The 17,309-nt window shown below is 40.5% G+C and overlaps 1 protein-coding gene across 1 annotated transcript; it reads right to left on the bottom strand.

Annotated features, from left to right (window-relative positions):
• Positions 1–16,734, bottom strand: LOC121081779 (aprataxin and PNK-like factor). Its single transcript, XM_040581007.1, has 7 exons — positions 16,596–16,734; positions 14,323–14,504; positions 11,274–11,662; positions 4,228–4,353; positions 1,739–1,785; positions 448–486; positions 1–156 (listed from the first exon to the last, which is right to left on the bottom strand). Exons 1-7 carry the CDS (start codon positions 16,732–16,734, stop codon positions 95–97), a joined length of 984 nt encoding a protein of 327 aa, XP_040436941.1. The 3' UTR covers positions 1–94.
• Positions 16,735–17,309: the final 575 nt, after the last annotated feature.

Below are 17,309 nucleotides of genomic sequence, written 5' to 3'. Positions count from 1 at the left end.
GCTCATCGCCACATCCACAGGTATCATTTGAAAGTTATTTCGAGGTCAATGCAACGCAGAAGGAATATCTCAATGTTTCAAGAGCCATCAGTCTTCATGGGGTAACCTTAACTAGCTGTGGATGAACTACTGGCTCCTTTCGTCCTATTATGAACCCTCTTTAAGGAAGGAAGAATTGGTTTGGTCACACTCGTCTCTCCTTAAAACATTTGTTTGTTTCGCTGCCCGCTTCCAGGGAAGCACAGGTGTGCTCAGCCAGGACGCCTGGCACAAATCCAATTCAGCACTATTACTTGTGAAAAAGGAAGCAGAGTTTTACTAAAATAACGACTACCTTCTCCTCGGGTAAGTGTTATCAAGCATCTCCAGCACTACTAAATGCCCAAAACCCAAAGCAGATCAGCTGCATCCCATGATGATGTGCCCGTTCATACCAGCAGAACATACCATTTTTTGAAGTTCGTTGTCGTGTTCGTCTTTCAGTTACTAAAGAAAGAAATGTTATTAGTCAGGTCAGAGTACAACATAGCAATAAGGGTTATTCCTAGGGGTTGCTACAACAGAAGACTGACTTATTAAAAGAAATGCTGCAATGGTTGTGCTGTCTTCACAAGTGTAAAAACTACTCTGCTGCCCCCAAAAGACCTTTTTTTTTTTATTAAATGATTCTTGAAAGATTACTCAGATGAACAACTCTTACAAGTAGGAACCATGCTGCCTGCAGACAAATGTCATCAGTACTGGTTGCAGTTTTTAAAGCAGAAAATTGCAGTATTTCAAAGCATTTAAATATTTTACACCATTGTTTCCATAAATGCAATTCCTCCTTATTAACCATAGAACCATAGAATGGTTTGGGTTGGAAGGGACCTAAAAGGTCATGTAGTTCCACCCCTCCTGCCATGGGCAGGAGTAACGTCATAATCCTGATTTTTTAAAGTAAAATGCATTATCATTACATTTCCATAACTGTTCTGCTCTAAAGCATTGTTCTTTGCATTGGGAATTAAATTGGAAAAAACCCCTCCAAGTCCAATAATTAAGAAAAAGCACAAAAAAATGCAAAGTATCTCTCTGAATTCTCTAAGAACAGACAAAATGTAAACAGTACATTCCCCTGTGTTTTGCAACAAGTCTAGTTACTGGAACATAGAAAGACTTTTAGAATATAAGCTCAGATTCAGTTTTAATTATATCCTCTCCAAGCCTCAACAGAACATACATGCTATGGGGATGGGAAAAAAAGCTATAGAGAAAATTTACCGCAGTATCCATTTGAAATGTTGAGAAATACTTCAGTGTATTCCCTGTTTTCACTGTAATACTCCAGCTCCAAATGGAGGAAGCAGAATAGAGAGATCTGCTAAGATCACACTACACCATGCTTAATTTTCAAAAAAACCTGTTAAACTCATGAAAATAGCCACTTGCCACGTGGCATGTTTCTCAGATCCTAAGATACAAAGCATACAAACTACATCAATGGTGTCTGACCCAGACCATCTTGCTTCAGTTGAAAAACATTTAAAAAAGTGAATGTTAAGTGTGCAGCGGCCAAGCAACCTGAACTTCCTTATCAGTGTCAAGGGCAGCACCTCATGCTTAAGAGCAAGGGCGCAGGGCAACACAGAGCAAGCCGCAAATGCAGTGTTACTCACTTAAAGCATTTTATTCCAAGGTTTTGGCATCAATTACTGGGTTTGGGGTTTCTTCAGCTATACTGAACAACTTGGCTTACCTGGAGGTGCACTGTGCTTGTATTCTAGCTTATGCTGTGGATTCTTCCTGCAAAGAAGAAAACAGTACAAGCTTGATTTGCCACCTTGTTCCACGCTTAACAAGAACTCAGCAAGTTCCCAGAACTCCTTTGTATTTTGTGAATAATTTGAATTTCTTTTTTAAATAAAATTCTGTGACCAGTGCTTTACTGCAGTGTCTCAGCATATCGAATGTAGGGTGGAAAAAAAAAAAAAAGGGTTCAGTAAGAGTTCCTCTTGTTTCGGCCTTTAATTAAAAAAAAAAAGAAAAAAAAAAGCTGATCAAAACCAAGAGATGAGATAGTTCCCAAAGTTGTAAGATGAGATGCATTTGTTCAGCATAATAAGAACTGATCCAATTATTTACTCTCACTAGAAACGAAACCAGAACATGAACCTCTGGTGCATAAAGCACAATGCACGCCCAGTGCATCACAAGTCTCAGATACCCAGGCAAAGCTTCAATATTCTGCAACATAAAGCTACAAATCAAATAGTTTGGGAAAATTATTGCTTGTCGCAAAGTAGTATCACAGGGAAAGGACATAGAAGGATTGTTAAGAGAGATTATTCATTTCTGCAATATGCTGCTGCAATCCAGAAAGTTCAACATACAAGTGTGTATGTCTTCTATTAAAAAACAGCATCAATGCAATGAAAAAAATAAAATCAAACTTACTCTGGGATCTGCAGTAAATGCTGCCCTCATTCAGGCTGTGATCCAGGTCACAACACGCTGATTTATCCCCCTCCACACACCCCCACCCCCCAAGCAGTTATCCAATGCTGTTCTAATATTTTAACTCGGTCCCACTTACATCGTGCTAATCTGTTGTGTTAGTGCATTAGAGGCTTTTCTCAAGGCTGCACGTTAAAATAGTTTCAGCTCAATTTACTGTTTTGCAGAAAATTAAAAAAAAAAATATCCAACTTTGGAAGAAAACTGGATCAGTTGTCATAATTTTTGCTTCTGAAAAGAATGAAAGCCCACTATTTAAGAATGACATACCACGTGACATTGCTTGAAACACAAGATTAATTTCTGTAACTGCAGAATTTTGGGGATATTTTACAAAACACCCTTGCTGTGAAGACCGCCTTGTAAAACTAGTTAGTTATTTGTTTTCTTATTCTTCAAAACCAGCATACTCTTCAGTAGAAATACCTTATTTTCATGTCAAATAACGTGACAAATTCACATACTTCAAGTTGATTTACAGTTTTATGGCTACTGCTGTCCCAAAGTACATGACATGTGCATTAGAAGGGATAGTTATCTGAATAAAAACATGCAAGTACACCTTTTTTTAAATACACTGTACTGAAACAAAAACAGTTGCCTAATTCAGTGTTTTGCAAGTATTGTCAGCATCAGAGCATTTGATCCCAACTCAAGGCATAGCACTTAGATAATTCAATTAGGTATTCAAGTAGTAGCCAGCAGATAAAGACAACAAAAATAACATGAAAACCCTTCAAATGACACCTGTTGCTTCTACCCCCAAAAGAATGAAACGCAGATTAAGAAAAGATCAACTAATGCAGCACAGGAGTTGTCTTACCTGCAAGGGGAGACAGTTTTAGTTCCGCTGTACTCCTGGAAAGCATGTCGGCAATTTCATGACCGGTATAAACCCAGATTTCTGCTCCCGAGATGAGAAATTCATCTCACAGATGTTTTTCAGATGAGAAATACTTCTGTGTTAGCTGAACGTAAGATGGCTTTTTCCTAAAAGCTACCCTCATTTTCTTACATTTTGTGAAGAACACGCTCTTTAGGATCATCACACTTCCCAGGAGAGAGAGAAAATGTTTTTGCTCAAGCACAATCTTGAACAGCAGCTGTTCGTTTCAGTATGCCCCCACAGAAGGGCTGTTGCCTCAAAATATATCCCTTTGTCCATTGCACCAATTACAAAGCAGTCATGAAACTCTGCTAAATAGAAGTGTAAAACCTAGATGTTGAGAAACAAATGGAACAAAAGGATCTTTTGAATCAACAGTGGTTAAAAGAAGCAGCAGTCTGCCATGAACTGCATTTTCTTGCTGGTACCTAAATTATGCTTGCTTACACATCAAATACGGATTAAAACAGAGAGTTTGTACAAAACCTCAACAAATATTTTATCAATATCTAAACTAAAAGTTACATATCAGGAACAACGCGTAACAATAAATTATTGTTTCTATACAAGAAGAACAGTTTACTACATGTTGAAAAGTGAAAAAGGTTTGATTTTTGGGCCGCTGAATAGGTTTCAAAAGTCAAGTCTTCAGGTTCGCCGGCTGAAATCACAAAAAAAATTTTGCACAGACTTGGGTGCTTTAAAGGTAGAAGTCTGTCCACAGCAGACTTTGGAAGGCCACAGTCGAGGTTTAACATCACTATCCTATAGCCATTTTGCAACTCCAGGGGAGAACATTCTTAACCGGTAAAACAAGCAAAGCCATTTTGCACAGTGCTTCTTACCTGTAACAAGCCGTTCCATACGGACATTCAGGCCGGTTATCTTTGTTATCCTGAGTTACGATCTCGGTTTCATGATAGTCATCATCGTGAGGGTGACTGAACTGCTGAAAGTGAAGGGGATTCTTCCTGCAAAAGACAAAGATAGATCAAGAACCGACTATTCCATTTTTACGCAAGAAGTGGAGACAAGAAAGGTGTTACTGAATCAGTGACAACTCATTTTTCTGTGGTTACAGAAAGAGCAGCTTTTAACGTTTAATTTATGCAGAATCTAAGACCTGCTTTCAGGGTAAGAGAAGAAAAGTTTTGTCTCAGCACATGCCGCAAGAGGTTAAAACACAAATTCTCCTGTTTGCCACCAGCTCCAAGTTTCAGACCTCCAACACATACACAATCTCCTGATGTAGTCATATAGCACGAATCTTACTGAGCAGCTGGCTCCGTTAGGACTCCCTCTGGAGCTGTGCAAGTGCCACACAAACCTCTCGCAAAGTCTCAGCTCAAGCCGCAAGGATCACCCCTGGCAGCCGAGCAACTGCAGCACTGGAGACTTCCCACGCTCTCCGGTGATCGCCTGTGAGCTTTAGGCAATAGGTCTCAATCATTCTGTTCCGTGTGAAAGTTACTTCTCACTTGAATACTTCAAATGCCAGCGTATTATTCCAGAGGGATGAAGTACTGAGGCCTGAGCAACAGGCCCCGAGCCAAAGCTGACCTCTAGACAAACCCGCCAACCAAACATTAAATATATTTAGTATCCAAACATCAGCGAAATATGCACGATCATTAACTATGTATGACCATTAGCGAAAGACAGATAAAATATAATCATTAGTGAAGATACCGTGTGTCCTGCCTTGCTTAGAGGCAGGTGGTCAGGGCCATGAAACCAGGTATTTTCTGTGGTTAAAATCCAGCAGATACAGGAATCTCCCTCGGGTCCTCCCTGAGCCCTGGCCAGGCTTTGGTGGGATCTGACAGGAGAGTGAAACCAGATGTCTCTGCATTTGAAGTTATGTGAACTTGTTTATTCCCTAGTATAAAAGCCGGAGCCTCTCGCAGTGACGTTGGAGACCTCACCTACCAGATGCCCTGCGTAGGACTTCCCAGCTGCCGGGACAGGCTCTCCAGATCCTTGCTGCAACAAGATCCCCAGCGACTGCGGATCTGGGTGATGGTAATGTATTAGGGCAACTGGTGATGTATCTGTCTTAATCACTACAGCTAACGGTGAATAGTAATGATCGGGTGCATTGCCTTGCTTATCTCTTTCACCGCTTGAATCAGGGTATCGTAGGCTAACCCTTTTGTACGTGCATATGCCTTATTTTCGGCATTAATTTGAAACAAACAGTAAAGCAAGGTTATTTTGTGTATTGGTGTCTGTGTGCCATCTACCGACCCTGTCAATTGGCAAAACACGGAGCAGTCTACTGGACATGACACTGATGGTGCTCTCAGGTTTGCCTTGGCTACCGTGGCATTTTATTTGAAATACCAAATCACAACGACGACATGAAGTTGTACCGTAAGACACAGCTCGGAGCCACACCAACGTCAGTGATGAGAGCGCATTACCAGCATCCATGACTTCGTGCTCTACAACACTTAGTCGAATCCAAGGTGAGCAAGCAGTGAATACACATATATGCATCATTCAAAGGCCTTTTCTACTGCTTCTAGGCAACAGGCTTGCGTGCACACCGTACAAGACACAGCAACTATAAACAACATCACTTAGTGAAGATTTTCTGTAAAGCGATGCTAAAAAGAACACAGAAAAACACATCATGACTTCAGGAGAAATTCAGGTGACAGATCAAAAGACACTACATAAAAATTATGTCACAGCGTGAACATACTGTACTAAAAGCAAATCTACTTTTCCCCAATGATTTCTTTTAGAGACACTTTTTCTCAAGCGTATTTAAAAGCAAGAAATGGGAGATGCTTTAAGAAATGATTTTCCAAAAGATATCCGCAAAAGACTTCTGTGATTTACCACATCAATTCCCAGAACACATAATCTTCAACATGTTTGTGCAAATTATAAACGTTACCTGCTTGCCTCAAGCAAGAGGAACAACTTTAAACTAGAGCGAGTACTGCTTTAATTTGTACTTGTTACTGCTGCACTGAGAAACACAAAGCCAGAACCATGTATGTAGCTCGCCACATACACAACAGCTCCCTCACTGACCACAGGCACTCCTTCCTTTAAATTCACAACCGGCTCTTTGGAACTTTCTGCGGAACAGACAGTATTAATTTCAGCATTTCAACTAACAACATAAGAAAAAAGCTTTTGTTACAGCTTTGGCAAAACGACTACTTGAGTGCTGTGAGCTCTACTAACCATTCAGGCACCAAAAAAAAGACTAGATATTTAGTATTAATACTTTACATCTCCATTTGCCTGGTACCTTTCATTCAGGAAGCTCAGCAAGCAAGCTACAGATAAACTCTTCCATGAGTTACTTATCAGAGATCCAGTGTGCCTCAGATCTACTTACACAGCTGACAGACGCCTCGTCCTGGTCTTTTCTGTTAATTTCTGCAGACTGTAGGGTAAGTCAATACTGTTTCACTAGATATCACTGCAAAGTTGCATCTAGCAGTCTTTTATTCCACAAGTTCTCAGGAAACATCACCAAATTCAGGCTGGCTGCCTACTTCCTTTGCCATTCAAAAATAAATGGGATGAAACCAAGTAATTTTAGAGACCGCTTGCTTTGTTTTCTAAATGCACAGAGCTAACTTGCTAGCAATACTAGCTAGAATTTTAATTCGGTCATTTGAAACACAATTCATCTTCTCAAAGGGATACAGAAGCAGCTAATGCTCTGTGAAATCAGTTTAATACTTATTCCTACAATAAGATCCTAGTCACCAAGGAAAGAAGGCCTAACAGCTGTCAATTAGCTAACCTATTCTGTTTTAGGTGACAGCCAGTTCCTTTCAAAAATTTACTTCAAAAGCTATTTGGCCAATACCAAACAGCCCTTATTGCAGGAGAGAAAAAAAAAAAAAGAAGAGAGAGGAGAGAAAAGAAAGAGAGAGGAGAGGAAAGAGAGAAAAGAGTATAGGAGGAAGCAGTAAGAAAAAGGAAAGGGTCTCGATGTATGCTTCCTATCACTGGGCTTCAGGATTTTTTGGGCCAGTGGATGATGCTCCTCAAATTATACTTTACCTTTGAAGCACCTTAAACATGTCCTACTTCAGATGCTCAGGACTAGAAAAAAAAATAAAAATCATAGTTTATCCTACCTTGATGTGGATAATTTATACTCACTCCACTTCTATATGTTGTGCAACAATATCCAGCAAAATGAAAAGAAGCAGAGAAGTGCATAGCTTCTATTAAGCAAATATTATCCCTTCTTGCAAAAATCTTCTTCCTTTTATTAGGACTTTGGTTTGTTTGAGGGTTGTTTGGGTTTTTTTGAATACAAGAAATCACAGTTGTAAGAGCGCACCATCTTTCATGCTGGAAGTTGCACTCCAAAGTTATTTAGTTTTACAACAAAACCTCGCTGCATAGGAATATGTCATTAGTATGATCAAAAGAAAATCATTAAGCTTTACTTGCACAAAAATTAACCAATGAAAAGCCTATTTTAAGAATAAAGTTTTAGGAGACCTGCCTTCTCATAAACATATACAGAAGCTCTGAATTGGTGTCCCTGCGCTTTGCGTTGCAGAAAATTACACAAATAATTACACAAGTAAAACTTAGAAAGTTCTTCAGAATCGACGCAGTCATCTCAAGCAGAAGCTGAGTGTCGCTCAGTGAAATATTCAAGACAGTTTTCATCGATGCAGCTCCCAAAAGCATCTTAAAAGCTTCTTCTAAAGCAAATTTAAGTGGTAAGGTCAGAATCCCTGGCTCTTCATAATCACATGCAGGAGACTCCTGCCATCCCAAGGGCTTATTTTCTCAGCCTACTAAAGAAACTGGTAGTGAAAATATAATGAATTACCCGCACTAGCTGTAAAGCCATGGAATTCAAGTCTGAAGTTACAAACACCTTACACACACCTGCGGTGTAAGTTCTAAATTGTAAGTCTTATTAGAAAACAGGTCTCAAAAAAAGACAGATGCAAGTCTGTAGCTGCCAGAGGTACAAGCTGAAGGTGAAATGAAAAATACTGATTTTCATAAACAAACAAACAAAGATCAAAGTATTTCGAAGAATGCACACACAAATCCAAAGGTTGGTTGAGCGTGCCCTGCTTTGACAGTTCCAGGAAAGGTTCACACACACCCAGTCAGCACAGAACAGTATCACCGGCTAGCAAAAGGACAGAACCCTGGACCAAAATTGTGAATGACAGTTTCAGAGATGAGAGTTCAGCTGTATCGCACCGCTACTATGCAGCCCTTGAAATCGGGGGGTGGGTTCGGATTGGGTTTTATTTTTAATTCCCTATTCTTCTAACTTGGGAAAAACAAGCAGCAGACAAGAAAATGAACCAAAGACAGTATTCAAAGGGTCAGCTCCTTGACAACAAATATAGTCAGGCATAACATACACAGAGCACGTTGCCTCCTAGTGGGAACAGCAGTTTCTTTCGATTTGGTAAAAGCTTCAGACTACCACAGAAAGAGAATCTCACACTGAGGAGGACAACAAGAAGAATCATCTCTGGAGCGAGAGCTGTGAATCAAGCTGGATTCTTTCAAAAGCAGTGGTTTCCAATTCATAAACGAAGAAACTGAGCTATGGGTTACAAAGTTATTTCCTAAATGTTTCAGCTATGTGTTGTGTAAGAGACGTCTAATAAAATCAACTAAACTAACATTTCATCTTTTCAGCTTGTGCTGTTCTGCCAGGCACCTACCAAAGGTGCCTGTCATATCCAGAAGGCAAGTGTCTCTCAACAGCAGTTCACAAAATAAAGACTAGAAAACTGAAGAGCATTTAGTTATCGGATAAATGACATTTGATGACTATGAAACCTCACCTAGAAAGAACACTTTAAGGAAATGGCTTGGTTACCAAAGCAGTCCTCATTTGAGATGTTGACTCCTACAGCACCTTGCGTCAGAAGACACCTTTCATAAGGTGAATGGAAGGAGACGAAAACCAACTACTCATTGTACTGAAAAGAGCACTCAAAGCAGCTTCTCTTCCTCAGCAACTCTACAAACCAGGTTTTGCTCAAGGAAAACACCACACCATGAAAAACTGAATACGCTACCCATGTGTTCCTTCAAAGCGTCCACTCACATCACACATGCGTACATTTCTGTCAAAAACAGGGGTAACTGCAATGGCTTGCTTTACTCCACCACAGCCATCTCATCGATGCAGAATGACTCCTTAGTATTTGCTTTTAATGCAAGCCCACCAAGACAGACTACAAAGCACCTTGCTTTGCTGCAAACCAGCAGGTTTCGTCTCATGACAGTTCCTGAAGATCAGAACCGATGGGTTTGATACTTCCTATTTACAAATTTCTCCAACAAAGTAAGATTTTGTTATGTGCTATTTCAGAGCATTCTTTTTTCTTATAAAGCAACGCTTCCCAAAAGAGCTGCCGCCAAATGTTTTAGAATAAAGACCCAAGAAGAAATGTGCACGTGCAGACTCCTATTCCACATTACCTGTAACTAAAACTTGCCTTCCAAAACATTAGGAACCCTTCAGCATGTCAGAGCATTACACCAGCTTAACCCCCACACAGGGGAAAACTTGTCTGAGCAAAAAGAAAAGGAGCTGGAGCAAACTAAAGGCTGCATTTGGACTACCGGATCAGCTTGACTGCCTAATAAAACATGTTTCCCTCATAATCATTAAGGGCAAAAATTGAGATGCGTGAAAGTATGCTACGTGTAAACTTGAAGTCTGTAGCGTTCATTAATGCGACAGCTTTACGCTTTTGATATACCGTTACCTGCAGCAATAGGCACGCCAAATACATACAAGAACCCCTTTACTTGTCCTGGCTTCTTTTCTGAGCAACCTCAGGTTTTACTATCGCTCAAGCCGCTTGGGGGAAGAGGAAAAAAATACAAAAGCAATAATAGTAATAATAATTTTTAAAAAATAATCACAGGCCCCCCTGCTTCCTGGATTAGCCTTATCTTTTGTGCTTACAATGTACATGGATTTATCTGGAGCTCAAAACCTTCTCCAAAATGCAGTTTGCAGGTCACTGGTCACTTCCTAGCCTCAGGAACACCTCTAGATTCCTATCTTCCATTCAATACATTAACACACCACACTACAGACCTTGCCTGGGCAGAAAGAACGAGCAGGAGACCAGGCACGCAGCACTGGAGTTTTTGAACTTTGCTGCAACCTTTGTAGCGCACAAAACATCTGTATGACAGATCCTTCACCGTGAATCGAGAGGATATGAGTAGCAGAAAAAAAAAAAATAATATATTGTCCCTCAATTGAAGTATCACCAAAGACACTGACCAGGTAAGGGTACTGACCAGAGAAGGGTTAACAGGGAGTTTATAAGTGTGACTTGTTCGGGTTTTAAGGGGGGTCCGAACGCTTTAAAAAAAACCCAAAAGTGCAGACTGGCCAAGTTATAACAAAAGTAGTTCTTCATTATTTAGGGATAACAAATAGTAAGTATTTTAAATATTCAGATCACAAAGCATGCAATAACTTCATCTTTCATAAAAGTTTCAGCTGCTAATAAAATAAGCCCACAGGGTCTATGTTGGGCATTTCAATCATTTACATCTCTTCTCCCTGCTGGTACATGTACTCTACACACAGCGGGGTTTCTTTCTTTTCTTTTTAAAGTGGACCTTTGTTTCTTATTTCCTACGACACTGCACTGTTCAATTTGCTCAAGTAAATCATCCCTTGTTTAGGCTATACTGGCAGTTAGCAAGACATCCTGGCTCCTCCTTTTAGACTTTTAGAATTCTTGTTATGCCACTGGTTTCTCATCAGTCCCCCGTTTACCAAAAGATCTTTTTCAAATCAAAGCTTGTAACCGCTTTACTGTTTACTCCTCTGTAGCTAAGACAGTACTTCTTAATAACAAGCTAGCTTAAGCTAGTTTTATTTTTGCTTTACCTGTAACAGCCTGTTCCATACATGCAAGGTGTCCTCTTACGCTTGTTGTGTTTGGAGCTTTCTGAAGTATCTGCACTTCTGGTTGAATCAGAAATCTCAGTCTTGTAATCCAGATTTGCATCAGGCTCAAGAATCCCTTCCTGGGCACCAAAAGATTGGGAAGTCCTGCCCCAGTGAGCTTGTTGGCTTGTAGAACCAGTAATCTGCTCTTTCTTTTCTGTGTCCTCAATTCTATTTTCTTTACTGGAGATCTGACCTACTCTTTTAGACAATTTACTATGCAGCTGCCTATCTTTTTTTTCCAGAGAACTTCCAGGGGGTTTTGTTCCGGTCTTGCCATTTCCTTCCATGTTTCTCATGGTATTCTCAAGAGGAAATCCAGATGCATTCTGTGGAACAAGGTTACATTTTGAAGGACCTGAAAATGTACACGCTTCAGAATTAAAAGCTTTAAGGTCAACTCCGCCTCATCGTTCCTGTTTTCAAAGGGAGAGAATCATAGAAGAGCCCAGGTTGGAAAGGACCTCAAAAGATCATCTGGGCCAGCCTTTAAAATCTTCTACCCCACTTTCCAAACTCAAGTTAGCTGCTAAATACACCTGCTGAATGAAAGGCTCAAGTTCAGAACACACACGCACTTTAAAGGAAAACTTATTCTAGAGCTCCCGTCCTCAGCTTCAGTTCCCTCACGACACGGTCAGGCTCCTCTCTCACCACCTCGTTTGTGAATAGTCCAAGGACTTCAGTTTACACTAACTTTTGATTAGAAGTACTGCTCCTGAAAAATGAATGCGGATTATACATGTGACGATACAGTAGCCTCTATAAGAACGTACCCTCCTATACAATAATCAATTTCAATCCCTTAAATAGCAAGCTAGATGGAAGATATCTATTTATCTATATGCAGGAGATACAGGGAATTCATGACACACACCTTGAGCTTAATCCCACCCCAATAAATCTTAAACGCTTCAGCTTGTGACTCTAAATCATACAAGAGTTTGTCAGTAGACACCATTAAGTAAAAATTTCCCTTTTGACAAATCCTGCATTTTAAAGTTTGGAACACACGTCCGCTGAAAATAAGAGATGTGTGCTTTAGAAAAAGGATACGAGATACGTAACCAAGACAAGAGCACTGTCCCAACAACTGAGACGTCACCCAGAAGCAGACCTGTATCGAAGGCTGAACTACTTTGGTACATTACCAAACTATTCAAAAGTTTCTGCTCTCTACAGTTTGTGATCTAAGTTCCTCCTCCAGGAGATGTATACTTAGTTTACATGGATGTGTTTGGCAGAGCTGGAAAATCAGGTGGCAGTTACCTATTTGATTTTGTTCCTTTCAATGCAAGCCTCATAAACTGTTAACCAAAACCCGAGGCAATTACATGTGAGCAGCGGGGTGATTAAGAAAGGGCAAAGTCAGAATTAGTATCAAATGATCCAGACAGCAGCATATTTAGTAAGTCGGCTTGGAGACAAAGGTGACTTTTTTTATTAAGACTCCCAAATTAAGGCTCAGTAAACAACTGCCGCTTAGGAAATAACCCTTCATTTGCAAAGCAGAACTAAATGACTCTAATTTGCCACTTCCACTTGTGACTTCTCTGCTACATACTTCATACTGCGTATTACATGCCTGTATTGTATGTAATGAGACTAAACACTTCCACGGGCATGATGATGACGACTAGTTAAAAAACAGGTCGTAATCAAAGAAAACCAAAGACAACAGCGCTATTGGCACTCGCTATGACACACGTGTGACCTCTCTGCCATCTGGTGGCTGCTGGCACTTAAAAGAACTAAGAATCTTTTCAGTTCCTACCCTACAGGACATTTTCTCAGTTGCCTTAATTATGACAGCAGCAGCGTGATTCTGGTTTTGATATCAAAATGCCAGTCTTTTAGAGCTCTCTAAGATTATTACTTGTGCTTGAACTAACCTACTATTTTGTCTGCAAAGTTCTGAAGGCAAGTACACTGTGCTTCAGATAAGAAATATTTCTAGAACGATCAGGAGAAAATAAGTAAGGCTTCACAGAAGCTCACAAGTCAGAACACTTCTTCAGATAAAAAGAGCCACTACTTTATATCCCAACTATCCCGAAGGGTACGCTCGCCATGAGTAACGCGTTTCAGCTAACCTTAAGATTTAATTAAAAAACAAAACCCTAAGAGTTTTCAGTGTCAAAATCCACAAAGCATTATCTAGTAACGGGATTGTAAGTGTTTTATAGATCCTAGAACAGATCCAGGCAATTCTAATGCTAGAGATTAGAAACACCTCCCCCAGGCTGTTCACTTACAGGAAAAGTCAGTGAAAGCCTCAGTTTGCTCTCACCAAAATACTGTTTCACTTTGATAACGATCCTCCTCTTTTCATTACTAGCAGCATTTCACTGCCTATAAACGCAGCTGTAATTTGGGGACACACAGAGACTGACCAGCTGAAGCGTCTGTTCGCTTATTGCCACAGAGCATTTTGGATTTCAGATTACTTTTTCTTGTCTGTCCTTCTTTTTTGACTCAGATTTTGAGATCGTGGCACAAGCACACTCCATGCTACCTTTCTTCAAAGCGCAGCAGTTGCTACGCCATGTACCATCGTTCCCTGACCATAAAACTCTACCGAGAACGGCACGAGTTTGGGCAAAGTCCAGTACCACATTACATCAGTGTCATACCATCACCTATCCCTAAAAGGTTCTCGGAGAAAGAAACCACACACCAAGCCACTCCTAGGACCAGTACTTTGGCCCATGTCTACCAGCCTCTTGCTGTAAAGCTGAAAAGTCTGGTATTCCTGTGGAACTTTGGGAGCCAAAGTTCCAGATCCCAAGGAAGAAGTGCAAAAAACCTACTCTCATGAAGGCTTCCACCGTCCTCGCTATAGAGCTCTCCAATGGACTGGCATTTCAAAACAACTGCTGAACAACAAATTACAAGCAGAACACACGTAGACCCAGCCTTCAACACCACACTGTGAGCTACATTCTCAGTTTTTGAAATACCACGGTTCTTCCCTGAGCCAAAACATTACCTGAGATGAAGGGACAGGCATGGAAAGACAGCTCCTTTTCCCTTCATCTTGCTCTTCACCTTCAAAATCCTCTGCAGTTTCTTCAGAAGCTGATCTCTTTTTCTGCTGCACATTTACTTCTGGTTTTAATGACGCCGTATTACTTTTTCCTCCTCTCCCTTGGCCTTTTTTCATTCTACTACCTTAAAAGAAAAACAAAAGGGTTCTTTTGGAATGCAACTTTTTACAGTGAAATCCTGACCACATTAGAAATCTAAATCTGCGCTGAAGCAGAACATTGGGCAAAAAGCACGAGAAGTAGCAGCGCTGGGCATGTGCTGTTTCAACCACACATTTTTCATTCCCTGCTTACAGGAATAAAAAGCATATTTTAGAATGAAACAGATGCTTGAGGGGCAAATTTGCAGGAAAACAATAAATATGTGGCAAAGGATATTCGGGATTGACTGTCTCAGTGCCACTGACAAGTTCATTTCCACAATAGGAGCGGATCAGTAAACTACACGGTCCAAGGACAACTTTTACCACACATCTTTTGTGTTAGTATCACCTCAGATAACCACTTTATGCACACAAACATCAATTAGGACACGGCAAAATCAGGGTATGCCCACCTGCCTAGTCACCCACATCACAGCCCATTATTTCATCGGCCAGTAACCAACAGAAAGACAGCGAACGTTGTGCCTCCCGTTGGAAAGCTTCACAGCTCAGAAAACCGCAAGATCTCTGTCCTGAAGGGCTATTGCTGGATATACAGCTGGGAGACAGCCAGGGCCAGACAGCTCCATCTGCTGCAAAACGCATGCAGAAGGAAAATACTTGATGCCATTTTGCAAGACTTCAAAAACTCTCCCCCTTCAAAAAATAGCCATGTGCCAGAGTCATGTTTACAAAGCAAGGAACGGTTCAAATTTTAATGTTTGACTTCAAAATCACAAATCAGCGTTACCTTCCCAGTAAGAAGACAGACAGGGGGAGAAGAAAAACAAAAAAGGGGCAGCCTCTTAGTTTTACTCTCTACCTTTCTACCTTCCCACCCAATATCACCTTAGCAAGATGCAAACCGTTTCACAGTTTTAAGGAAATATTTTAGATTTGCAGAAGAGATCGGTTGTTTTATTAAAGCAGCCCATCCTAAACTAGAATCATTCCCTCACATAGGGATTTTTTAAACAGCTCCAGCAGTGTTCATACATATCCCTAGCTCCCCCAAGGTCAGGCCTTCAACAGCACACAGGTGTCCCTGGCCCACACAGCTTCAAATCTCTACAGCTACCTGACCAAAGCGTTCAGCCTTTGAAACAAGCGTTAGATACACATACATATCAAAAAGTACAGTACTTGCGGAGACAAAACAAACGAAACCCCTCACCCTACACACATACACCCCCTCCAAAGGCAAGAAAGCAATCACGCTAGCGCAGGACCAAAGACAGTCAGCAGAGGTCCTCTGGTACCTGCAATTTTTATATCCGAGGGAATAAGCCAGCAGGGAACAGTCTAGAGTTTGAAAGGGGAAGTAAGGGGGGGAAAACTTTTGTAAGTTCCTGGTACTTTTGTAAGTTCCATCCAAAATGGAACTATTAGGCATGCATTCATATTCTTGTAAGGGAATGAAAATTTTGGATTTTGTTTTTCTAAAACCAGGGAAATATGCACTTGACAAGTAATTTAATTAAGTCAAGTACACAAGGTGAGTTTCTGGTGATACAGAGTGAGGCTCTAACAGTTAAAACAGAGACCTTTATATGCAAGTGCTTTTTGTCTCTGGTTTTTTAAACAAGCATTAGGAAGATGGAAGTTAAGGGGGGGAAAAATTTTGACTCACATTCTGAACTGCCTACCAAATGAAACTATTGAAAATAGTTTCACTTTCAAATGAAAATTTGAAAAAATGCTGCTGTCTGGATCATTTGATACTAATTCTGACTTTGCCCTTTCTTAATCACACCCGAGGCAATTACATTTGAGCAGCGGTTTTGGTTAACAGTTTATGAGGCTTGCATTGAAAGGAACAAAATCAAATAGGTAACTGCCACCTGATTTTCCAGCTCTGCCAAACACATCCATGTAAACTGATCAGAAAGAGCTCTGTCACACCCAGGACTGATGACAAAGGAGGCAGAAGTCAGTCTCTGTTGGCTGCCAGGCATGGAGCACGGGAAGAGAAGGAACAAATTAATACTTTCTATCACCACCATTACAATTACAGTTATATCAAAGCACATAAATATATATTGGTGTGCAAACGTACTACACTGCAAACCTACCTCCTTCCCTTAGAGGCTCAGAAATCCTCTGAACCAGGGGGTCTCTTTCCAGCATCCAAGATGGAAGCACTCTCTTTCTTTGAATAGATTTTGATGGTTTGCTTTCATTATCGCCAGAAAGAGGAACCTGAAAAAACATTTACTCTTTAGTACCTTTTCCCAGTTACAAAAGAGGGGAGGAAGAAATAGATGACAAGTTTGTACCAGTTATGCCCTTCAAATGCAGCCTGGACAACTACCTACTTTTTGGATGGTGTCCATTGCCTGAAATTATTTTTTTTTTTCCCCCACACTTCCCCCTCGCTCAGAAAAAACAACATCTATAGAAACCTTCATGCAGTAAAAAAACCTCTTTAGACCTTTGGAGGAAATACCTGAAAGGCTACAAACTTCAAGTTTCATAGAAGAGCCTTACCAGCACCTTGCTATAGAGTTTCCACATGTAGAGCTAAAGACAAACAGCAGGTTTAACAAACAAACACCTATTTGTCAAAAAAAAAATTCCCAACCAATCAACTAAAAACCCAGAAAAGTCTTGCTACCCTTCTTTCAACTTACTTCTCTAGAAATGAACCACACACTAAACCTTGGCTGCAAAAACAATGCAAATACACCAAAGTCATGTTCGACACATATTTCTTTACTGCAAGTAATGCCATCAGTTTGAATCTTTACTTACTAAAAGGTAAGTAGCCATCCAGGGATCTCAGCTAC

The sequence above is a fragment of the Falco naumanni genome (genome assembly GCF_017639655.2).
Source record: "Falco naumanni isolate bFalNau1 chromosome 6 unlocalized genomic scaffold, bFalNau1.pat SUPER_6_unloc_1, whole genome shotgun sequence".
Classification (NCBI taxonomy): Eukaryota; Metazoa; Chordata; class Aves; order Falconiformes; family Falconidae; genus Falco; species Falco naumanni.
This window is presented reverse-complemented; position numbering and strand designations above follow the sequence as displayed.